Raw genomic sequence first — 26,082 nt, 5'->3', positions numbered from 1 at the left:
TAATATGATGTTGGAAAATGACATAGTAGAGAAGAAAATTTAAAAAAAATTAACATGAAGTAAAGTAAAGTACCTATATTTAACGTCGGTAGTTCCTTCAGTTGAAATTTAACATTTGCTTTTCCTGAGGAGGTTAAAAACTTACATAAGAACGGCAAGTAACGAAAACAACAGCAAAAACAAAAACAGGAGCAGCGACAACAGCAGCAGCAACAGCAACAACTGCAGCAAAAGCAGCAGCAACAACAGTAGCAACAACACTAACAGGAAAAATGGAAATAGTTTAAGATCCACACAAAAATATCATACCTAAAAATACGGCTCAATTTTTTTCCATTTTTCATCGTTTTAATGCATTATCTCCGTCATATTTTTCCATCAGCTATCTCATAATACCACTATGTTCTTTAGTATTATCATTTATTCAGAAATGAACGAATAATATGATCCATGAAAGTACCTCTGTTAGCAGGGTTACAATTCTTTTTATCTAAGGGAGGAAGCTGAAAATCCTGGAAGTCTGGATTTGATTTCGCTGCATCCAGTGCATAACACTGAACCACGCCATTCTCGGATGTTTGAGAAATGCCGTTACATCCTGTGATGCGGGTCGTGGTCATGACATTGACATTGTTTTCTGCGACGAACAAAATCGACTCCCTTGCTGCAGGATCACAGACGGCTTTCCAGTAATACTTTGGTGCTGTAACTCTGCCTTTTAGCTTCACCGCTGTGCTACCATAAAGTTGTTCTCCGCCTTAAAATTTAAATAAAATAGATAAATAAATAAATAAATAAATAAATAAATAAATAAATAAATAAATAAATAAATAAATAAATAAATAAATAAATGGATGGATGGATGGATGGATGGATGAATGAATGAATATATATATATACACACACACAGCCATTTGCAAAAATAATGGTCGCTTCCAATATGTACACAAGTATATCAAAAGCATATCAAAAATTAAGGGATATCATCCCTGATATTTTTTTCGAGTTGTCTATCACTAGGGCTGATCTACTGCACTCAGACTCAATTGAAACCCACCCCCACACCCCCCACGGGGCAGGGAATTTAGCGTGCACATTAGGTCTTAAATTTAGCACTTTACCCCCGCTGTCCCTGTGGAATGGATTTACTGTTTAAATAAATCAAGTTGTTCGTACACAATGGGAGGTTTGCATTATGGCTACCAGTTTCCCTTACATATAGGATTTTATTCAGAGCTGATGTATTCTAATTTATTTCATTTAGTTTTATCTATGATTAATATACTTTTATATCATTTTTGTATTTATTTTATTCATTAGTTTTAGATAGTCTCCTCAATTAGGTTTTAAAGCTAAATCCATATAGACTTTCAATAAAGTTATAATAATAATAATAATGATGATAATAATAATAATATCATTATTATTATCATTATTATCATTATCATTATCAAGTAGTATAGGGAATGGGGGTTCCAGCGCAATCTCAACACGGGCAAGACCCGTGTCAAAAATCCACCTACGGAAACAACCCACTCCAAGTGTGGTTGGGGGCAACAGCGCAAATATGTTAGTCTATATATGGAGTGCGAAGAATGTAAAGAGTTTGTTTATGATTTCTGTGTAAAGTGCTTGAAACCCAAGTTTGTACCTACTAAGCCAAATAAGTATATTTGTTGTGGTAAGAAAATGCAAATAGAAGACGACACGTCAGCACAGTGTTACGAGTGTGGTAAAAATATTCGTAATGCCGTGCCTTGTGCTACCAGGGAACAATATTATTCCAACGGAGGTCGTAAGAAGACGCCATACAAAAGAATAAAATACTTTAGGGACTGGATGAGTCATATCCAAGGTTATCGACCGGTATATTTAGACAACGAAGTAAGGAAGAAAATCATAGACCACTTAGAAGAGACAACCCCGCAAAGTCTACGGAAAACGCTGAAAAAATTAAAGCTAGGGAAATATTATAAAGCTATTCCCTATCTTTTGTCTGAAATTACCGGTAAGTCTATTCCCGAGGTTTCTGATATGACAAAAGCCGAGTGGATGTTTTGTCGGCTGGATAAGGATATTCCTTATTACCCTGACGTAATCTACGAAATATTTCACGAAATCGACCCCAACCACCCCCTCTTGGGATGGATTCCAAGAAGATAGCGAATCTTATGGCATAAGATGAGAAATTACGCGTAATAATTCGCCAAATAAGGTCATGCAAATAATTTATATTACGCGTAATAATTCGCTAAATAATTTATATTACGCGTAATAATTTACTAAATAAGGTCATGCCGTGTATTATGGTATAAATCTTATGGCATAAGATTACGCGTAATTTCCAGACTGTCGTTCGATATGTAAACGAAATCCTGTCACGCTCTTTTCGAAGCAGATGTTTACTGAGCAAGCTTTCTTTGAAGCTCTTCTTTCGCTTCTTGATAGATCTTTTTGCGAGATTCCTCGGAAAGATCTTTTACGACTGTTTTTTTGTTCCTTATGTCCGACTTTAGTTTCTCGTACTTTTCCTCTTCGGCCAGAATAAGCGAGAATTCTACGTCGTCTATCTTTCTGTCACGCAAAGCCTTTGAGACAAGATCGGTAATTGTATTTACTTTAGCCCTTGACAGAGCTATTGTCGTGTCATGCTTGGATATTTTCGTGGATAGCTTTTTCATAATACCCGTAGCAACAGCCGAGATAATACCACAGGCTGCCCCAACGCCGGCCAAAGGAACTCCAACGATTATTCCCGGTCCAGTAAGCGAAGTAGCAACGCCGGAGCCCGTTAACACAACAGATATGGATCCTGAAGTTATCGCAATCTTATGTAGCGTACTCCGGGCTCTGACGTACTTTTTTCTAACTTTTTCATAGTGTTTTGTCTGCCCTTCCAAGTAAGCCAGGATTAGATTTGCTTTATTCAGACGAAAGTTTTCGGCGTTTAGTTCGTTAGGTGTAGTATAGGGAACATCTGGGTACAACTTAGGTGCTGATGGTATAACATCCATTATATATACTAATGTACGACGCTTTTGGAAATAACGTAGAGGAGCAGCCACATCACGACAACCGGGATTACTGGAACTGGAGGGCCTTTAGGAAGATGTTTCCGCACGCGGATGCTAGTAAGTTCAAAAGGAGACCCGATGGGATTTACTTCAACGGCTCCAGGATGTACAGCAACGAGGATTTGAAGCCTACGCTGGTTAATCAAATAGACGATCAACTGAAGCATTCGCCAATGCATAAGCCAACGCCAGCGCCAACGCATGTTGAACCCGGTTGGTCAAAGGAATTATTGCTGGGTACCAGTACTTATCCGATACCCGCGGTGTCATTCGATAAACACCCAAGCCTGGACTTAACGTTGAACATGCGGGTCTCTAACAATCATTCCTTTCCGTTAAAGGTGCGAGATATCTTCAAAGACGTACCCATTAATCATACCACGGCGAAAGAAGCCCACGAATGGTTAAGTGGTCCTAACATGCGTTATTGGCCGCAGCAGTTGAACTTTGCAGTTTGGTGCGCCACTGGCGGCTGCGGTGTGAGCGCGAACTTGATGAAAAATTCGATATTTATGTTTCATTTTCACTTTACGGTCAGAAGAATACTACGTGAAATGGGTGTTATTGCGCTGCCGGGAGATGCCACGTTTTATCCAAGAGATAATAAATACAACGTTCCCGCGTATGATAGGCTTTGTAAGGAGTTTGGTGTTGTAGGGAAGGATTTCCGATGCACTACGGGCGCTAACAATGGGCTGGGGCATATTTGGGCTTATTGGGGGATTGGTGGGCACGAGCTAAGTGATAAGGAAGTCCACGCGTTGAATTTACAATGGACCATGGCTTCCCACCCAGAAACCCACTATCGTTTGAAGAATGAGTGGTGGTGGTTGGAGGGTCCAGTTAAAGATACCAAGCAAGTTCGCGATGGACCTTTGTTCAAAGACGAGGGTGGTAAGTATGCCGGGGCTAATCCACTGATTATCAAGATTACCAACGACGAGCAAACGAAGCAATACTTTAATTTCATACCCCCAGAAGGTAAAGGACTAACCAAAGCCGGCCTTGCCCGTTTGAACCGCAGCATAGAAGCTTACGTGTATTCTATCCTTGGAGCCCAAGTAAACACCCGATCCAGCATAGTGGGGAATACCGGCGCCGCAGAAGAAACGCGAGCCGAAGCCTTGATCTTATTCGAAAGTTCAATCTTGGAGGGCGACATTAGCAAGGGCGTACAGCGTTACCAACTAGCCATACAAAATTCTAAGGCGAGGTTGGACTATGCAGTAGCCCCGGGTTGTTGGTTAATGCCTAGTAATTTATCTATAAATACTGGTTCTGTAGTAGGATACAACAACAAACTGCAACGAGCTACTAAGGATATGAAGTTTGGGGTGAATGACGTGAACTCTGACACTCTTAGGAACATTCCCCATTTCGTGGAGAAGCCAAAGAAGGAGCACGTAGAGAATCCTGCAGGGAAACCAAAAAACGTAATCGAGAAGAAGGTTCTACCTACGATACCTGAGGAATATGACCATAACTTACTAAAAGCCGGCTTAGCCGCCGCGGGCGTTGGTCTGAGTTATTATATATGGCGATGAACAACCCCTACGTAACTGGAGTAGATTGTGTTTATACGACTTACACAGGCGAGAAAAAATACACCCAGGCATCTTGGGTTGATGTCACGGGCATGTCCGTGAATTTGAATTACTCAGGAAAGAAATTGATATTATGCAGCATTTCTTTGGGGGCCGTTAGCAGTGCGAATGTAGGATTTCGTTTCTGTGACGACAATGGAGTATTACAGCCCATGCGCGCGAAGACAAACAACAGGGAGCCTACGCATTTCTCAGTAGAGCCGCCAACGAATAGCTCTGAGAATCTTTCCGTTTGGACTTTCCACATGGTTGCTGATTGCCACGGGAAGGTAAAGCTGCAGATAAGAGTAGATGACACCGGGAGTGTTTGCATAAATAGCATAGAAAATCAAAGGAATACTGTCTATAACCACATGACCATCAGCACTTTGACGGTAATGAGCCTCTAGAAGGGAACTTGTTCCCTGTAATATATGAATCCATACGTGAGGGAAACGCGTTATACCCACCGCTTAGATGAAGAGGGATATGACAACGGCGCCTGGCATGACGTTGGACTGTGGGTTGAAGTTGGGGGCACTGCATTGGTCATTTGCACTATTAGCATTAATGCAAATACGCATGCGAATGTGGGGTTTAGGCTTATCGATGAGAATAATAAGCCCCTGCTTCCTTATCGAACTTCAACGAACACCAGGAAAGTTACCCATTTTTCGATGGAGCCCTACACTAGGTCCACTGAAGACCTAACGCCAGTAACTTTTCATATGCTAGCCAATTGTAAATATGCTAAGTTGCAAGTCACTTCTGATGACGGCAAGTTTGGAATAAATCGCGTAGGTCGCAGGCCCGCTAATGCAGTCTGGAGTCATAAGCCCATTTCTACCATGAGTGTGTTACCGTTGGTTCCAAATTACCAGGGCGGCGCTAATACCGTCTTTCATTATCCTCAAAGCAGGGCACCGTCCAATGAGAAGGCTAAGCCTTCATCTTCTTCAGGAGGACCACCCCAATAGCTACAACTAATATCCAAATGTTATTCCCCACGAACTTCAACAGTTCGCCGCCGGCCCTAAGTGCCAAGGAAACAACTGAACCCAGCAGCCCAGGAAGACCGGCTGCCATCTTTTTTCCCAAGTCCGTTAGTCCATTGCCTAATTTCTTTACGCCCGCGCCTGTAGCCTTAAGCGCGGATAGGATAACTCCTACTACGGTGCTAATAGCGACCGCGAATGCCAGCGGAACGCCATACTTCAAAAGGGCTCTTTTTACCTTTTCCTTGGTAGTAAGCCCCAGCTCCTTTTCCAGGTTTTCCTTTTGCGCCTGTAATTCCGCGACTCTTTCCTGAAGGGTTTCTACTTCCCTTTGAGCTGCTTCCCTTTCCTCTTCAGAGCGGTTTTGGTCGTCACTTATTTCCTGCTGTCGCTCTATTTGCCCCTCCAGGTCTTCGATGGCCTGTTGAAGTTGTCGTATTCGTTCCTCCGCCACTGCCTTGTCCGCCATTACTTGCCTTTCTCTGTCAACGGACTCCATTAATTCTTTTCCCAAGCGCTGTAGTTCTGTGTCTTTTCCCGCCGATTCATTCAAAGCAGCCCTTAGCTTATTCCTTGCGGCGCTTTTTTCTTCCAACAGCTTAGAAAGCCTAGCTTTAAATTCTGCAATTTCGGCGGCATGACTTTCAGTAGTTAGCCTACTTTGTTTCATGAATTCGTCTTCCAATTCTTCTATGCGCCCCTGCAATGCTTGGTTTTCCTCCTGGACGGCTTCGAATCGACTATCGATACCACTACCCTCCTTGGTTGCTTCGTCGAGTTGTCGCGTAAGGTCATCGATGGTTACCTTATTTTCCTGTATTTCCTTTAGAATTGTTTCCTTTTTGGCTCTTACCCTTTCTAAGTCACTATCTGGTGGAAGTTCTTCGCTCTTTTCCTCTTCAGTGGTTTCTAATCGTTGGAGTTCTCCTTCTTGCTTATTAAGTAATGCGTTCATAGATTCAAGGCTTGCTTTAACACCTGGCATTTTGACGCTTTTAAGGTATTCTCCTTTGAGCCTCGTAGTTTCCTTCTTACTCAAGGTAGACAACAGCGTTATGTTAGGATTTCCCAACGCTGCCGTTATTTCTTTCGAAAGGCCATTGTTAAGTAAGGTAGACTCCTTTCTTTGATAAAAGTTGTACCATCTTTCTCTACCTGCGTATCGAACTTGGATTTGGCCTTTATCTCCTACTCCGAACTCTAAGAGAGCCAGATTTGCGCTAGGATATCGCTGCCTTACGTTGTCGATGACTTCTCTTAATATTTCAGTTCTTGCGTCCAAGTCTTCCATTTGCAGATACTCCGGGACGGGTTCGTGGGGATTCTTAGACTCGAATTTATCTCTTAGAGAGCGCATAGCATCGCGGGCCCTGCTGCCATACTTACTCCTTAATTTCTCAAAAAGGCCTCGGGGGTCTACATTGTCATCAGGAAGCAGGGTTTCATATTCTTCGTCGTTAATATCAACTTGACCTTCTTCGGTAAGGGGATCGAAATCCGTTCCTTCTACTTCCATTATATATGATAAGCTCAAAGTTAAACCCCAACGTATTACCTAAGCAGGTTGGCGGACTGAAAGCAGAACGCACCTTTCACCGGGTCACATTCACCCCCAGCAGCGCCAGACCTGGAGAAACGCTGTACGTAGGCGTGCCCCGACTAACAGATAACCTAGTGTTGGTTCCTGGCACCCTGGCGCTAAGGTTTGATTTGACGGTGCAACCTACCACCACAGATGAAAGGATTATCGTTAACAACCTTGGTCGCAACATCGTTTCAAAGATGCGAGTAAAGTTCGCCGGGGAATCCCTCTTAGACTTAAACAACTATGACCTGTACACCACCTACAAAGATCTGTGGCTGACTGCATTCGAAAGGGCACAAAAAATAGAGCAGGGTATCGGTAGCGCAATATTACGTAAGGTTAGGACTCCCACCAAGACACAACCTACCGATTCTGGCGACGCAACTGACGTGGCAGATGCAAAGGCCATCAAGACAGCCTATGGTACTAAATACGTAATACCATTGGACTTTGAGGCTATTACCAGCCACGGGGTTTATTATCCTAGACAGTTGAGTGAGTTGCAGTTTGAAGTGACCTTAGCCAACATGGCTAACATCATTGGCGGGTTAAGCACTGCGTTGTCGGGAAGTATTCATCCATACGCCATTACCAACCTGGAATTGCAGTATGAAACCATACACTCCGAAGATCTAGCACGTAGCGCTGGCATGGAATACAGTGCTGGAAAGGCTTTCTTGTACGACCACGCGGTAATGTACAAAACCTTTAGTTTCCTGGATAAGACAGACGCGGTAATTACTCAGAGCATTAATTTACCACGTCGCAGTCTTACGGGGTTGATGTTGGTATTTATTAAGCCTTATGAAGCCGGTAAGCGCGACTCTGAAGCCTTTCATAACCCCGGCATCACCAACGTCGGGATTAGTATCAATGGAGTTCCAAATAAGGTGTATTCGCAGGGAATGAAGCCCTCAGACATCTACAGGGAAATAAAAAGAAAGTTTGGGGATCAAGTTACACCCGGTGAGTTCTTTACCAATAAGTATGCACTGTGGATTGACATGCGAACCACCAACGACGAGGATTTACATGGGCAGGGATTGCGTCTGGTAAATACCCAGGACGGCATTACCCTGGAAATCAAGCGTGACTTAAACGCTAGCGCAGGCGACTCAGACAAGATCAACGCATACATCTTCGTGGTGTCTGACGCCCAGTTGAGCGTAGAAATGAATCAGCTAAAGAGTGTTGCCTATTAATGGCTCAGCCATTCTAAAGAAAAAAAATATTGTTGGTATATAATGCTTCACGTATTCGAAAACGACGACACCAAACTGCAATGCATAGTGCAAGGCGATAAACTGTACTTCAAAGCAAAGGAAGTGGCCTTGGTGTTGGGTTACGTTAACTCTAGGGACGCAGCTAGAGCACACGTCTCAGAGGAGAACAAGGTAAATTTGAGGTCTATAAAGGGTGTCAGTCTGACCGACACCCTTAACGCACAACCCAATACTGTGTATTTGACGGAGGAAGGTCTTTATGAATTGATATTCGGATCCGAAAAGGTCGAAGCAAAAAAGTTCAGGAAATGGGTGTTGGGTGACGTTCTCCCTACGCTAAGAAAGACAGGTAAATACGAAATCGAAAGGCGGTTCGACGGTCCTAACAAGTTGGTATTCAAAATAGAAAATGAGTTTGACTTGCATAAGAAAATCATAGACTACATACGTCGGTTTCACCCTATCCTACTGCTCGCACCAGGTCTTGGAGAACTACAGGACTCAGTCTCTAAAAGGATAGTATGTTGGCAGAAAGGGTATCAGGCAGGACAGCCTGACATCTTAATCCTCAATGCACATAAGAAATATAATGGGTTCTGCCTGGAGTTGAAGACACCTAAGGGTAACGGCGTATTATCCTCAAAACAAGAGGCGTTACTCACACAATACGAGGCAAATGGTTACCTAACCATGGTGTGCAACGATTACGACCTTATATGTAGGGAGATCGACCATTACGCGGAAGGCATTCGTGTACCTTGTCCTTGGTGTGTTAAGGCTTTTAAGACGCAGGAGGCGTTAAGGACTCACCAAAGAATATTTCATAGATATAATGATAGTTGAACAGACACACTGGCGTAATCTGACCGTTGGTCAAACTTACAAAATAAAAAATTATGTCATGTTTGAAGATATCAACCGATTGAGGTTAATCTTGATGCATGACAATGAAGAGTGCACTTTATGGGCACCTGACTGCGTGCGGTATGTCCTTCAAGGTGAGGAATACACACACGTAAGAAGTTATGGTAAAGTGAATGGTCGATGGAAGTTTGACATCGAACGCCGCACCGACGCTAATCCATTATGTGATTAGTCATCCTCATGGGCGGTTAAGTATTGGTCTGCTATGTCGGACCTCATTTTTTCTGTCATGTAATTAGTATGGTAAATTAAGGCTCCTCCTGCGAACGCTGCGATGTAAGGTAACATCATATATTATTCATTTTTCCATGCTTTTCTTACAGCAAGGTAATGGTCTAAGGGCTTGGGTCCGTCGTACAGGCAACACCAAATATGTTGACCGCTACGTATACAGCCACATCGGTTGCAAATGCCGTCCCAGTGTTCCCTGTATTCCCATCTCACGCCCTCAACGTCGTCAAAGCATACGAAGGTCTGGTCTATTTCCTTCTTACGTCGCGTGAGCGCCCGGCTGGTTTCAAGGGGGCAACATCGCTCTGCTAAATCGCCGTGGGTTTCACAGACGACTTCTTCGAGGTGGTAACGACGACAGCGGTATTTATGCCAGTTCTCCTCGAAGTGAGGTTCATCGCAACGGAGACAACGGTCTTTGAGGCAGACTCTGTTCTCGCGGTGATATCGTAGGGCCTGTACAGTGGACAGTTCCTTACCGCAGTCACCGCAAAGGGTACTTACGGTCTTCTGACAGACTTTCTTGGAAAGATGGTATTGCAGTCGCTGCTTACTGCTGAAAGATTTATTACATCGCATGCACTCCATTATATATACCTTATTTTTTATTGTTATTTTGTTAAATGCTGCAAAGAGGTCTCAAGTAAGGGTCTATCTTTTATTGTTATTTTGTTAAGCCCCCATTAAAAGATGAGGTATCATTCTTTCTCATTGTTGAAACCAGCAAAAAGATAATCATGTTAACCATTCTTCGATCGTGATGATTTAACAAAATAACAATAAAAGATAGACCCTTACTTGAGACCTCTTTGCAGCATTTAACAAAATAACGATAAAAAAAGAAAGACCTATGCTAATTCCTCTTGCTGGGGCTTAGTAAGATCTTCTTTGCGACCTCTTACTCTTCTCGAACGTCGTCTAAAGTCCTTTGTGCTTTAGTATCCGCGGGACACCAATGTCCAACGAAGTCTTCTTCAGAGAATACCTTATTACAGTGACAGCAGCTGTGTTTCTTACGAGGCGTCGGAGGGGTAACGATGATGCAGTCAGCAGGTAGTTCGCACGTAATGCAGTCCATATATCTATGGGGGATATCGAATGAAGTCCTTAATGGACTCCTTAGCCCAGCCCGCCATTGTCAAAAGCGCGCCAAACCGTTCTGCACGCTTCAGACCACACATTTCATCGTACAATTCCTGTACGCGCTCTTTTAACCGGTCTATCTCTTCCCTTTGCATTTCTATGGTGTCTCTTTTATCCTTTGCGTCGGCGGTAATCCTTCTTACTGCTTCCACTGGTTCCATCTATATATGAACCCAGATCACATGCCTTGTAACGCTCTGATAGTAGGACCCACCGGCTGCGGAAAGACCCAGTTCATCGTGGAGCAGCTATTAGGACCCTTTAGATACCGTTTCGACTACATCGTGCTATTATGCCCCACCTACGTGAATAACCGCACCTGGGAAGGCATAGGAGTGAAAGATGACGACTTCTTCGTAGATATTTTAGACCCTAACGAGTTATCCAGCCATTTGAAGTTCTGGCACAAGCAATTCCCTAAAGATACACAGACGCTCCTCATATTGGATGACATTGCCTGTGGGGACGACGTAAAAAGGCGCACCTCCGAATTAGTGAAGCTCGCCTTTAGCGGCAGACATGACAACATTAGCGTTTGGTTGCTTTCCCAGCAGCTTACCAGCGTCTCTAAGCCCTTTAGGGAAAACATAGGCTCTCTCGTAGTATTTTATACTCCGAGCAAGTCTGACCTGGAAACCATTTTAAGCGACTACGGCGGTGAGATAAGCAAGGAACAGCTGCACGAATACATGCGGCATTTAAAAACGCACCAACATTCCAAGATGATCTTCTCTTTGAGGTTTCCGTATGACGTTAACATATATGGACATTGAGCAGCTCATAGATGAAGTCCCCACACAGTTAGATGAAAGTAACCTCAAGGAACAACTTAACATTCTTGTGTCTTCTGGGAAGTGTAAAGAAATGATAGGTAAGGAACTTACCCATGAGCAGGTTAATAAGCTGTCAGAAGAGGAGGTTAAGAAGTTCCATAAGAGGTATGAGGCTGCCCTTGCAAGTAAGACCACGGACGCCGTAGCAGACTCCGCTATCCGACTTGCCACTAAATTGCTTGGACTTGCACTGCCCATAGACGACGTGGAGCAACTACAGAAGGACATAAGAGATGACTATGTCATATCCCAAGAACTTAAGATAACCTGTGGGTGGTTGTCTTTGAAGTGCGGTAAGTTAATGGCAGTCGCCTCTGCGGCTTTGCACGTAGCTCAGCATGTCGACTTGAAGGAGGTACTAGGTTCCTTCGGAACATCTTGGAAGGACTTCAAGAAGGACAGAGAAGTCGAAAAGGTCTTCCAGGCGGCACTTGCTGAGGTACCTAGTCAAGTACCTGCAAGTGACTTATCAAGTACTTAGTCAAGTCATTCGCGGGAATTACCCAGGTCGCCTCAAGTACCTAGTTAAGTACTTATCAATTCCTTCAAGTCCTTAGATATAAATGAGTGAAGCTGAATCGAAGGCGGAGGAAACCCCTCAAGTAGAGGAGCAACGAATCACCAAGGCTAAATCTCCAGGCAGAGTCGCTGCCGGAAAGAAGCTCGCGGAGATGAACAGGAAGAACAAAGCCAAAAAAGAAGAAAAGGTGGAGGAAGAGGAATCCTTCATTAATCCGGGATACGTCATTGGCGCGTTAGGAGTCGCTATAGCAGCAGGCAGCCTTTACTTACAATGGCGGGCAACGAAAAAGGTAGAACCACCAACGTATCACGCACCTGTGGAACCGGCTGTTAGAAAAAGTAAGATCCCTGAAATGGAGTAGATTTATCACCCGCGGCGACCTAGATTTTCCTTCTCGCTTTGTAATATAATGTCGACCGCGTTGTTGAAAACTGTTGAAGAGGCAGCTATCATTACTTCCATCGTTGCGGGTATTGGTTGGGTAGGTAAGAAAGTGCTCAAAGAAGACTTTACTGAAGACCCAAGCAAGAGCTTCGCTAACTTTGCTAAGATGACCGCTGCCGTAGGCGGGGCTATCATGGTAAAGGATTACCTACGGAAGGAAAAGTACCTACCTAATGTATAATGGTTAGCTTAGTCGCAGGTGGAGTCATTGCAGCTTTAGCATTTACAGGGGCTAATTATGGTGGTCAATATTTGGATAGATTAGTTAGAGGCGACAAAAGCGGTGCCGCCGAAAGAAAGAGACACGACTTAGCGCTGGAGAAATATCAAAGGGACGTTGCAGCTTGGAATGAAAAAAGACAAGCTTACAGGGATTGGTTGGATAAGAACTACCAAGACAAAATGCAGGCAGACAAGAACTTCGAAAACACAGACTACGCCTTCAAACTTTATGCGCAAGCACACCCCGACTTTAGAATGAAAAAGCCTCAGTTCAAGAATTACTACCAGCCTTCTAAGAAACAAAAAGACAATGAATTGGTCTTTGTAGGAGTCGCAGGGCTGGCCGGAGGCGTGGCTTTGGCGTATCTAATATAATGATCGTCTTTTTGGAAAGCGACAAGAATGACTTTACCACGTATTTGAATCCTCCCATCAAAGCCTGTAAGGTTCGGTTGGTTAGTTGCTCTTTGTACAATTCTTGGTATAATTTAATTAATGGCTTTGTCATCGGAACTTCCGGCACCAAACCAAAAATACCAGATTCCCATTACACCCCCATAACACTGGCTAAGGAGCTAGCAAAGCATGGATATACTCTTACCACAGGATTACCCCATGAAATGACATTTAAGAAAAATAATGGGAGCGCTAATTTAAAGGACAGTTCATTGGTAGAACTCCTGGGCCTTACTAGTACCACAATAAATAGCGGCAATACATATGATGTGAAATGGAAAGTCGCATCCTCTTACGAAGTCTATTGCGACTTGGTCCATAGTTACAACAATGGAGAAAAGTCTTCTCTTATGTCCAAGTTTCTGCCCCAAGGTAATCCATTTGACCCAGTAGAATACACTCCCATTTCTTTGAGCTATGACTTGTCTAATTTGGTAGAAAGCATAAACATCACCATTAAAGTGGACGGAAAGACGGTGGATTTTAACGGACGTAAGATCAATCTTGTTTTGGAATTCATATAATGGGCCGCGTAGAGGACAAACTCAAAAGGATTTACTATGGGCCGGAAGGCTATTGGAGAGGAGCGTCAGCTATCAAGAAACTCGCGACCGCGGCCAGGGTATCAGACGAAACGGCTAAGAACTGGTTGAAAAAACAAACCCTCTGGCAGGTTTATCTTCCCGTGCCCAAGTACATTCCCAGGCCCAGCTTTACCGTAAATACCCCCAATGAAGTTCATCAGGCGGATTTGCTTTTCTTGCCGCACGATAAGGTGAGAAAGAAGACCTATAGGTACGCTTTGACCGTAGTTGATATCGCAAGCAGATATAAGGACGCCGAACCTATAACCAGCAAGGATTCTGGGGAAGTCGCAGAAGCCCTAGGTAGGGTTTATAAGCGCGTCTTGAAATGGCCTAAGCTGCTGCAAGTGGATGCGGGGACGGAGTTTATGGGCGTGGTTACCAAGACCCTGAAAGACCACGACACTAAAATTAGAAGAGCTAAAGCAGAGTACCACAGGGGTCAAAGCATTGTCGAAAGATTCAATAAGACCCTGGCCGAGCGTCTCTTTGGATACCAGTATTGGAAAGAGCTGGAAGATCCCTCCAAACGCAACAGGGAATGGACTCAGAGGCTCCCCCAGGTCGTCGCAGCTTCGAACAACGAGGCGGCCAGGGCTACGGGAATGAAACCCAGGGATGCCATAAAAAAGAAACACGTGGAACACAAGTCCTTCATCAGAAGTTCGAGGGCGGTCTTCCCCCATGAAAAGAAATTAGGTAATGTCACGGTTCGATATCTCTATGAGCCGGGTGAATTAGAAGGAGGATCCAAAAGAGCTACGGATCCTAATTGGTCTTTGGAAACTTACCAGATCCGAAGTGCGATAGCTAAGAAGGGTCAACCCATCTTGTATTATCTTCATGATGGTCCCACGCGTGGGTTCGTCAAAGAAGAACTGCTTATCGTGTGATGTCCGAATGCTATCGTATGCACTCCGTCATCACACATCCACCTCTTACCGTCAAATGCAGACAGTGACACCTTCTCCTGTGTAACGTTGTGTATTTGATGTCCGTAGCTGCGCAGGCTGTTCATCTTATGCCGCTGTTCCTTGCGTGTTCGTAATACGTTGAGGTAGGACTCGTGCGTAATGTCCTTCTTAACCACGTACTTTTTTACGCCTTTAGCTTTCTTTTCTACGCCGTCTAACTTTAGCACGCTGTACATCTTTGGTTTCAGACCCACGTACTCTACTATGGGTTTTCCTAACATTTCGTCTTTCATCTTCCCAATTACCTTCTTATTCTTCGCAGAGTAAAGGAAGTGCTCCTTCGGGTAACCGCTGGTGTCGTACTCGTCTATGTCGGGGAGGCAGTCTTTGTAAACGTCTTCCGTTTGCACTTCTAGAATTAGGGAGTCGGTGTCTGTGTACAGGAGGCGACAGCGGTCTCCGTACTTTGGCTTAAGCTTATCGTAGTAGAACTCGTACATAAGCAGCTTCGATAGATCCAGCACCGTAAAGCCTGTGTAAACGGGCTTGTTTAGTAAGAGGTTTGCCTTTTTCATGTGAATCACGTAGAAGTTCAGCATTTCTACGTATCTAACGAAGCCTGGCTGTGACACGTATGCTTCTGCTTCCTCTTTGGTGCTGACTATTTTTACGCTTACGCGCTTGCGGATGTTCTCCATTGTCTTTCCGAACACGCTGTTGTTCATCAGTTTGAAGAGGTTTTTCTCGAAGTCATTTTTCGCTGCGGTACGCTTTTGCGTGTTAAAGTCAATGTAGGGGCGCATCCAGGGTTCCTGCGTGAATTTTAGGACTCTGTGGATCTTCTCTACGCGCATTCCGTGTCGCACGTAGAACTGCAGGTTGCGGTAATGTACCACATACTTCTTCTTATCCATCAGGTTCATAGTTAGTTTCCTGTACGGTTTGTAACCAGGGCACATTTGCTTTTGCAGCGGACTTAGCTGCTTAAATGGTATCTCTATCGCTTCTGGTGCTAAGGGGAACTCATTGTGTTCGTCGTGCAGGTGCTCTGGGTACTCCAGATCCACTTCTAAAACGTAACCCTTGTCTTCCTCCTTTCCTACCTGCATGTAGAAGTCTATCGGCTTCACTGGATCCCATTCGAAGTCTCTCACAGGTAGGTACTGTGACATTGCCCAACCATAAAGGTTATTCGCATCCAGGTAGTAAATGTATGTGGTTGGTTTCTCTGGGTCGTGCTCTACTAAGGGGTTGTTTGCGCGGGCGTAACGTCGGCTGGGCCCGCATACGCCGCCACGAATACCGTCTTCCATAAACCGATACATGTCGTATTCCGTTAGGAGATCCAACTGCGCATTTGTCTTCTTTAACAAAGCACTCCAGCTGAGCCCAGGAGCCGTGTAGAAATTAGCGGGATCCAATCCGTAATATTCCATAGCCATCTTTCTGAAGCTTTGGAAAACATCTGCAAGCAGCACTACGTCAGACCTTAGGTAGATGTCGTGGTAGTCCCCCATGTTCTCACAGGAGTACTTTTCCCACACGTCTAACGCATGTTGGTACTCCTCATCCTTTATACCGGACTCGTTTAGGGTGCTGTAGAAGCGATCTTTGGGTGGTAGGGACTCTTTGAATCGATCCCAGGAATCCATGTATTCGTATGGGTACACTCCTTTCCTTTCCGCGCCGTATTGGCTGGAAATGGGGAACTCCGTGTTGTATTTAACCAAGTTTGCTAAGGAGTCCGCCATAAACTGCTGCGAATCTAAGAACTTTAGTTTACCCACAGTTACGGACATGTAGCGCTCTTTGTTGTTGGGTATGCATTTGACGTCGGAGCCGTCTGTTCCTTGTAGTAGCAAATGGGAGTCGTAACCGCGGAGGTTGTGAAAGAACACCGGAATCTCCATATCTGGATTTACTTTGAAGTTTATATTGCATTTCCAATGAGCCGCTCCTCTGTATTTACCAGTGATGTGGCAGTGATCCCTAACCTTATCCACATAGAAATCCTCAACGAATGCTTTATGACAATGAATGCAGTGCGTGGAGGGCTTTCCCGGCTTCTCACCTTTCTTAGCATACTTCCCGCATTTAAAATGAGCTTCTCCTAGATACTTTCCATCTTCATCCCACGCTTTCTTGGCTCGTCTTCCAAACTGGAGAAGCGTATGTTGACAAATGTGGCATTTCTTTGCCTTGGTAAAAGCCTCCTGGTTCTCTTTGGTAAATTCCATCTTCTTTGGACGTCTTAATTGTTCTCTAATCTCCCCCTCCTCTTCTCGCAATGCTTCTAGAAACTCATTAGCTGCGTTCTTACCTCGGTAAATCACAGGAGGGCTTGCTTTACCGTCTGATTTGACTACTATGTAACCAAAGGAGCAGATCTCGTGTAATCCTACCTTATTCGTGGCACCACGTTTCTGCTCTTCCTTAGTTATCAACGCTTCGAAGTCTGCATATATCACGTAAGGCACTTGCATCTGCTTTTTATGGTCTGCGTATGAAAGCTCTTTGTTGGTGGGTATCTGGATCCGTTGCGCCACTTCTTCGACTCCGCGGCAGATCTCATCGTGTTTCTTTAGGGTATTTAAGGATGTAAATGACAGCAAGCAGCAGTCGCAGAAGTACTTTTTGCCTTTGTGCTTAGTATGTCTGTAGAATAGTCTGCTAATGTGTTTAACCCATGAGTAGTGTCCGCCGTGGTAGAATAAATGTACGCGCTCTCCTTTACTTTTTGACAGAACTAACGGTACTATCGTCTGCTCTCTGACTCCGTAAACGTTAATTGCTAGATCGTTTATTTCCTCAAATATGGGGATGTCTATCAACTGCATGGGAAATTCCACACCATCCCACTCTAAATCATCTGTGGGATACTTACTTGTCCTACAGGGATCCTTCTCTGCTGGATACAGTGCAGACCTGATTGCCCACATAAAGCATCGATTGTCTTCATTCTTCACGTTTACAATAGCCTTCTTCCTTTCTACCCACGTTGGTAGCGGTACGTAACTCCCCCCTCGTATGGGTACGTACCTGGCTATACTTATCTCTATTCCTTCAACCTCCTCTACTGTCCAACCCGATCCTTCTTTCGTGTAGTTAGACAGCGACTCCATTATTGCTTCTAAGGCTTCACTGAGTGACCTATCCAGATTCGTGGATTCTAATATCACTAACGACTTTGATCGCAACATTGCTGTCGTCATTACCTCGTCTTTTGACAAACTTACTTCTACCATTATGCTCGCTTTCAGGGCTCCTAATTCTTCTATACCTTTTCGGAGAGTCCTTTTAACCTTCCTTTCTGACTGACGCCAAAACTGTCTAACGTCAATCTCACCGTTACCGGGTATTGTCACCGTGCTGAAGTTGCTTTGGGATTCCATCTATATAATAGGAAATATTTTATACCTAATACCAAGCACTTTTTAGGTCGTCGTAGTCGTACTCACAGTCCTGACAATGCCAAAACAATTTAACCTTAGTCTCAAACTTCTTACCACATCCACAATCATAACTGCTCATACACTTCGTCTTCATTTTCAAATGCTTTTTCAAATCCGCTTCTTTCTTAAAAGTTCTCTTACAATCTTCGCACTCCATATATAGACTAACATATTTGCGCTGTTGCCCCCAACCACACTTGGAGTGGGTTGTTTCCGTAGGTGGATTTTTGACACGGGTCTTGCCCGTGTTGAGATTGCGCTGGAACCCCCATTCCCTATACTACTTTATCATCATTATTATTACTATTATTATTAATATTATCATTATTATCACTATTATTATTATTATTATTATCATTATTATTAATTTTTTACTAAATAGATTTTATGGTTATACATTAGTAGATATATTTTTATTATAGTATATTTTATTATAGTTTTTCTTTTTCTCTTTTTTTTTCTTTTTTATTATTATTATAAATAGATATATTTTTTATTGTAGGATATGTGAAGAGATAATCTATACGTCGTATATACCTATATAGATACCAAATACAATTTTTCTTTTCTAAAATAAAAATTTAGAAGTTATTAAAAAAATAAAGAATAAAAAAATTATTATTATTATTATTATCATTATTATTATTATTATTATTATTATTATTATTATTATTATTATTATTATTATTATTATTGCATACTTTCTTTGGCATCTGTCTATTCTCATGAGGGAATACAATTTTGAAATTTGAATAAGAAAGAAAATTCGCCAAGCATATTGGTATTAAAGTACGCGAGGTTAAAAAAGTGGTTAAAAACCATTTAATTCCGTAACCCATTCATGCACGCTTTTTATGCACGTTAAGTCGGGTCACAGATCGAACCCTGAACTGTTATGCTTCGTACTGACCTGTTCCTGTAAAGATATAGAGATCTCTACTTGTTGACCTGCTGTACTCTCTTACAGCATTCTCCACACCTGCCCAATTCTGGTTGTTAAATTTTTGCCATTGTGGGGCAGCGTTGGTTATGACGAATGTCAGATCTCGTTCTGCAGCAGTTTTGAAATCTCCTTTGGGTGTCAGGTGTCCTCTTGAGCGGAAATAATTCTTTTTGAGATCCCAACCACGGTAACCAGCCACTTGATGGGTAGGATCGTAATCTTTTACCAGCGCTTGAGGGGATGGGTATAGACCTGCAAAAAAACCAAAAAAACGTGCTATTTGATCAACACACTATACTACACACAACATCACATAGCACCACTACCCTACGGGCGATACCACACCATACCACACCACACCACGCCACACTATACTACACACAACATCACATAGCACCACTACGCTACAAACGACACACCACACCACACCACACCACACCACACCACACCACACCACACCACACCACACCACACTACATTTATTACACCACACCACACCACACCACACCACCCCACACCACACCACACTACATTTATTACACCACACCACACCACACTACATTTATTACACCACACCACACCACACCACACCACCCCACACCACACCACACTACATTTATTACACCACACCACACCACACCACACCACACCACACCACCCCACACCACACCACACCACATATAGCAATGCTTCAGTTATTCTACTACAATACCTCCTTTAGTATTCTTGTTTTCTTTCCACGGAGGATTTGACGCTCTCGCTCCACCTCCTAACAGAGCTGAAAACCTCAAAACATGGCCAGTAAAGATTGGAATCAGCTTGATCGTATCGTAACAGACAGCAAATTGAGCTGTTGGTGGGCTTACACTATAACATAGCTCAGTCCCACCATTACATTGTACACTACTACTGAGTACACCTGGTCTCCAGCCATTGAAGAGACAAGTGTTGATGTCAAAAGCATATGCATTTCGATTGGCTTTCATCGTGACTGTTTTTCTATCAGTATCATCAGCCTTGGGATCTGTCTTGTTTGAACTCTCGTCGTCAAAGAGACAGCTATGCACGAATCTAGCATACGCGTCTGTGCTTCTTGCGGTAGGGTAATATGGATGGAGGACTTCCTGCGATGCTGTTATCAAAATATATTTCCAAAATTACTATTCGTCTTAATCAGAAGGTCAATGATTGGAGCGATAGGGCGAGCAAGTAAACAAATAAACGAGTTTGCCGTGTACTGACTTAGAGGTTGTTTCAAGGTTTAATCTGAGAGTTAGCCATGCCCTGACACAGATCAGCCCAGAGGTTGTTTCAGGGTTCTATCTGTGAGTTAGTCATGCCCTGACACAGATCAGCCCAGAGGTTGTTTCAGGGTTCTATCTGTGAGTTAGCCATGCCCTGCCTTAGATCAGCCCAGAGGTTGTTTCAGGCTTTTTGCGAAAATTAGCTTTGAAGAATTTGTTTTATAGATCGATTGAAAATTCTTTTCTATAAATACAAAAAAGGAAAAAAAAAAAGATTTTGGTCGGACATACTAACCCTTCCTCAGTACCCTGGCAGTGGCATACGACGCCAGCGATCCAATCATTATGAAAGTCACCAAAAAATGGCTCTTTCCATTCATCTTCGGTTTGAAAAGAAAAAAGAAACTTCTCAGTGCTGAAAACTGTGAAAAAGAGAGAGAGAAGAATCAGTTTAAAACGAATATGAAAACTAAACACTTTACTAAATAATTTCATACGTCAGTGTAATCTAAAACGCTTTCCTATAGCTGTTTCAGAAAATTGCGGTTCTAATAGATTACAATAATAATAAAAGTTACTAATAAATAAATAAAATTTCTCTCAAAATTTCTTAGTGAAACTTTGAATTAGTATAAAAATGCCCCGTAAATTTTGGCAAGCAATGTTTTAATTTAGTTTTGTTTATTTTCACAAGGTGGTATGAAAAAAATGGTCCAAAATCTAAACTTTTGTCTACAAATAATGTTTATATGATAATGCCGTAACGTTTAGTAAAATAAGTATGGAGATTTTTACACACACCTGTATAAATAGTGGAGCAGACAGTGTGAAAATCATTCGTTTTCTGATACAAGCAACAGATTTGGTAAATATTGTCAGATTAGATCATAATTGAAGTTTAGTTAGACTAGCTAGCCACCTGAAATTCCCCCGTTGAAAATAAATAATAATAATAACAATCCAAGTTAAGATGGCGGCCATTTTCTATTTCTCCACTTATATATTTAACACAGTCTACTTTTTGCCATAAACGCTTTCTTTAGCAAATGAATGTTATTTCGTACGATAATTTTAAAGAAAAATTAAGATCTGTGTTTAGTGTACAAATAAACTGTTTATAAGTTAATGGCATAACGTATAATATAACCATTGAAACTTTCCTCACCCACCTGTACAATGTACTGTTGTCGTAGATCTGTCGTATGCCTTTCTTGTAGGGAGATTCAGGAAAAATGGATCGCAAAAAGCTTATTTTGGTTCTTTATTCATAGCAATTCCTTCCCAAGAAACAAATGGAGTGTATTTCATTACTAATTACTTTCATAAGCATTTTTTTTTTAGTCTTTTTATGTAATATTTTCTTGCTTGGTTTAATCCTTACAGGTTAATTTTCAAGAGCTTTAAAAACAACAACAAAAAAAGCACATTGAAAGGGTTTTTCATAAAATTTCTTAAATTCATACGAATCTGATTTGTAATCAGGTACATTCTTTTTACTACGTTCATCCAATCTCGTAAGAGGTAATTTCTTTTTCTTATACCTTGAATTACGTTAAAGTTAAGTAAAGTTTTGACTTAAGATTAAAGAAATTGTCTCTCGTCACGATTCAAGTTTTGACACGTTCACTGATCCAATCCATTTCAAGCACACACTTCATATTTCTTTTTCTTTTATCCAATCCATTTCAGGTACATTCTTATTCCTATTCGTTCATCCGATCCATATTTCAGGTACATAAGACCTTATGAGACAAATGTTGCTGTGCGGTCAAATGGATGGAATGGACGAACAAATAAAATAAGAATAAGAATGTACTTGAAATGGATTGGATAAGCGCTGTATAGAAATAAGAATGTACCTGAAATGAATGGGACTTGTATACAATAACGACTTCTGGGTCCCAAACGGAACTAAGCAGTTCTATAAAGATTTTTAAAATCATTTCTCAATTAATCATCAACTATTAATACTAAGTTAACACTGAAAAATTCTATTGATTTGAGATATTGGAAATATGTTGAAAACATGATCAGTGAAAAAATTTGGAAGTCTAACTTTTAAACTATTGTTCAAATGATATGGAAATTTGTTGGAATTATGTTGCAAATATCATGGAAATACATTGGAAGTTAGTTGGTGATAAAGGGTGCATGTTGGAAATATTTTGGAAGTCAATTTGGAAAAAGGTTGAAAATATGTTGGAAGGAATATGTTGGAAGTGTCCAAAACTAAATCATGGAAATATGTTAAAAATACCATTGAAATATGAATTGGAACTTGCGACTTCCAAGGTATTTGTATTGTGTTTAAGTGACTGCCATGATATTTCCACCATTTCTCGACTTCCATGGTATGGAAACATGTTGGAAGTGGTGACTTCCATCATATTTCGCTAACCGTGATGGAACTCACGGGTAAAAAATGACGCGTGCACTTTCCGATCATGACTAGCTTCCATGGTATGGAAGTGCTGACATCCTGCCATTTTGTCTGCATGGTTTTTTTACTTCTATAGTATGGAAATATGTTGGAAGTCGAAACTCCCAACATATTTCCAACATCTCAAATCGATAGTAATAAGTACCGATAACCACTAATAATATCTCATCAGTTATTGTCTTGTCGTTTGCATCTTGTAATCTTACGTATAAGTTCCTTCGCAGCCTGACGAAAATCACCACGGTAAAAGCAATAAACAAGTGGATTAGTTAAGGACTGCAGAAAAAGAAATAGCATAGAAAACTTCTCCAACAAGTACATATCGATAATATCATGCGCAGAAAAAAACTGCAAAAAATTATACAAACATCTGGGTATCCAACAAATCACGAAGATTAGAGCCACGGTAAGGCATGAACGCGTACCGTTTCTTTCTTTTCTATCTCGAGATAATTTCCTCATTTGTTTTCTAGTGAGAGAAGACTTGGTTGAATTTGTTGTTGTAGATTTTTTGTGCTCTTGAAATGAGAGGTTTTTTCTAATTCCCCTATTGTTAGTAGGACTTTGCTTCTCTGTAGTCGAACAGCCACTAGTTTCCCCGTATCGTTGTGTTTCTTCGCTGACGCGTTCCACTGTTACAGCTCCATCGTCTTGTTTGCATTCTATGTCATCACCAATTTTATTATCTTCAATTTGTGATGGAATCTCCACTTCGCTTGCCTTTGGAAAAGCACCATTTTGATAACAAGAGTTGGCATTCATTTTAACTAACTCTCTCGTCGTTAAACGCCTATGAGGCTCTGAGTTATCAAAGAAAGACGAGGATTTATTCTGAAGCTCTTCCTCTCCGAACACATTTGCTCCAAGTTGTCCTTGTGTTGTGTTTGCGTCTTCAAATCCAACATTTTGATCCAGTGTTCCTTGAAGAGAGTTCACTCTTCTCAAACGTTCTGCACAAAAACTATTTCTGCAGTTGCACATCGCGCAGGACTCCTGCTCTTGCGGCACAACGGTGGGTCTCGCTTGTTTTAACGAGTCTGTATTTTCAGCATCGAGAATTGGATTATTAATTTCTGTTATGGAATAATCCTGGCTTGCTATAGGTTCTTGCTTTTCGTACGGCAATAATTGCAGAGGCTGCGTAACACAGCCTATTTTTCTTCTTGGAGATGATTGTAAGGCTTCTGGTATAATACTTGTTCCCGTTGTTTCTTCCTCTTTTGTGTTCTCAGCTTGAGACCTCGTTCTCTGAATGTCACAACTATCATCGCGACGACCATAACTTTCTTGTTGAATTTCAAAGCCATGCGAAAATCCACTCAATATTTTTCTTTCGTTAGCTTCACGATTCACCAGAACTTCGGAATGAAATTTAGCTCCAAGACAACCAACATCACCATCCAAGATTTTTCTGCGAAGTTCATTTGCATATGCAGTCACGTGAAAATTACGTGTATTGCATGTCACGTGAGCGTCCAATTCTTCAAATTTAAAATCAACTTCCTCTCTCTCGCTGTCACCTTGGAAACCATTAATTTGACTCGCTTTATTATTACTATTACCGTCTTCACTTGATATAGAAGCTATTACGAGATTTATAGAAGGGCCGACCACGTGATCTTCACGTGACTCGTTAGCCACGTGTTTGTTCAATTCTTCAACATGGTTCTCGTTAATTTCATCTTGCTCATCGTCTCCTTGGAAACCTTCATTGACACGATTTTCGAATCTGTCTTCGTGGTTGTCCCTTCTGACACCATTTTCCTCAACCCTCGTTCTCTCCGCATTTCCCATTGCGGTTTCATTTTCATTTTTTTGTTCCCTTTCTTCCATCTGTTGCTGGGTCAGATAAAGATTCCCTGGCCATGGGTTACTAATCTTAGCTTGTTGCTCTCTGATTGCTCTAGTCAACATAGTGTTCACGACCAGTAAGACGACCATAGGAGAGATAATACACGTGAACACAACGACATTATCGTAAATAAACAAACTCCTGTTTTCTTCCTTAAAAATTAATGGGTCCGTAAAAGTGAGAATATGCTTTAGGTAGGCTATAGGCCACGGGACGAGCCAAACTAGAACCAAAATAAATGCAACAGTCTTTTTATTCATTCTCGAACGGTATCTAAGAGACTGTATAACTGCTTGATAACGGTCGAAAGTGATGGCTAAGACGTTGAAGACGGTAGCCAGGAACACGAAATCTTTCAAGCCATCGAGAACATTACAGGTTCTACTTTTTAGAGAAAGGCTGAATAGAAGGGCCAAGCAGTGATTACAAAAGAGTGTAAAACCCGGAAGCACTAGAATCGCCATTAGGAAATCCGAACAAGCTAAGCTGATTAAAAAGACATTCATGTATGTTCGACGAAGCTGATGCTTGGAGAGAAACACAGCGCCCGTGAATAGATTACCAATAAAAATAGCGATTCCGGTGACGATATAACTCGTGAGAAAAGCAGCTTCAGCTAACGTTCTACATGATGTAGTAACGTTTGGATCTTTTGAAATGTTCCACGACGTCGATTCATATCGGTTGAGTTCATACTTCATGACCATTATGCAATTTCTTTTTTTGTGTGACAGCAACGTAAAGCAGTTTACCCAAGCAAGCCCATGCAACAGTATCCAGGTTGCTGACAAACAAGATTCTCTCTTTAACTTGAGTTTAAGACTTGATTTCGTTGGGAAGCCTTTTAGATGCTGCCGAGGATAAAGTTATAAATAACACCTAATAGCGATTACCAATAGGCTTTCCGGTTGACAGCCACAGACATTATGTCTCTAATATCGCCCTCTTTTTTTGGAAAACGGAATTTGCACCTTGAAAAAGCGTTTAGAATTCACGTACTAACCCTTTTGGAGCAGTTCCGATGCATGGCTATATTATAACAAAAACCTCTCAAGTGCTTCAGTTTACTGGCTTTCAGGAATCCATTGAACTGCTCTATGGTTTGAATGTAGTCGAGTACTAGCCCGCAGAACTTTTCATATAACATCTGGTGCCACTAGTATATTAATAATCTATACCAAGGAAAAGTTCTCTAAACCCATTGAAGTGTAGCTTCGTGCCTCTATCAGAAAGTGAATCAATGACGAAGTCAAATCTCCAAAACAATCGAAAAAATAAACCAAGCCGCAAATCTCTTTAAAAAGGGGTTATTTTCTCTAATTAAAAAAAACCCTGCACAGAAACCTTTGAAGTGCAAATGAATATGTTAATTTTAAGGACAAATGTTCTTATTAGCATAAAGTAACAGAGTGCTACT

At 42.0% G+C, this 26,082-nt stretch overlaps 2 protein-coding genes across 2 annotated transcripts; both read right to left on the bottom strand.

The window, feature by feature from the left end:
- Positions 1 to 407: 407 nt before the first annotated feature.
- Positions 408 to 21,661, bottom strand: LOC116305819 (salivary endonuclease-like). Its single transcript, XM_089027103.1, has 5 exons — positions 21,543 to 21,661; positions 20,669 to 20,795; positions 19,842 to 20,261; positions 19,097 to 19,381; positions 408 to 757 (listed from the first exon to the last, which is right to left on the bottom strand). Exons 2-5 carry the CDS (start codon positions 20,751 to 20,753, stop codon positions 417 to 419), a joined length of 1,131 nt encoding a protein of 376 aa, XP_088883229.1. The 5' UTR covers positions 20,754 to 20,795; positions 21,543 to 21,661; the 3' UTR covers positions 408 to 416.
- Positions 21,662 to 22,423: 762 nt separating this feature from the next.
- On the bottom strand, positions 22,424 to 25,912 carry LOC116305813 (uncharacterized). The gene has a single exon (XM_031715784.2). The coding sequence runs from the start codon at positions 25,370 to 25,372 to the stop codon at positions 22,982 to 22,984; it is 2,391 nt and encodes a 796-aa protein (XP_031571644.2). The 5' UTR covers positions 25,373 to 25,912; the 3' UTR covers positions 22,424 to 22,981.
- Positions 25,913 to 26,082: the final 170 nt, after the last annotated feature.

The sequence above is a fragment of the Actinia tenebrosa genome, unplaced genomic scaffold (assembly GCF_029948245.1).
Source record: "Actinia tenebrosa isolate PJP-AT-01 unplaced genomic scaffold, QUT_ActTen_1.0 PGA_scaffold10__47_contigs__length_13832649, whole genome shotgun sequence".
In the NCBI taxonomy this organism is placed as follows: domain Eukaryota; kingdom Metazoa; phylum Cnidaria; class Anthozoa; order Actiniaria; family Actiniidae; genus Actinia; species Actinia tenebrosa.
The sequence above is the reverse complement of the archived record's forward strand: the minus strand, read 5'-3'. Positions and strand labels throughout refer to the sequence as shown.

Coding starts and splice junctions, on each gene's coding strand:
- LOC116305813 (XM_031715784.2), bottom strand. CDS start 25,372: ATGGTCATGAAGTATGAACTCAACCGATATGAATCGACGTCGTGGAAC.
- LOC116305819 (XM_089027103.1), bottom strand. CDS start 20,753: ATGAATGGAAAGAGCCATTTTTTGGTGACTTTCATAATGATTGGATCG. Junction 20,262..20,668: donor TGCCAGGGTACTGAGGAAGG/GTTAGTATGTCC, acceptor TTTTGATAACAG/CATCGCAGGAAGTCCTCCAT. Junction 19,382..19,841: donor AAACAAGAATACTAAAGGAG/GTATTGTAGTAG, acceptor GTTTTTTTGCAG/GTCTATACCCATCCCCTCAA.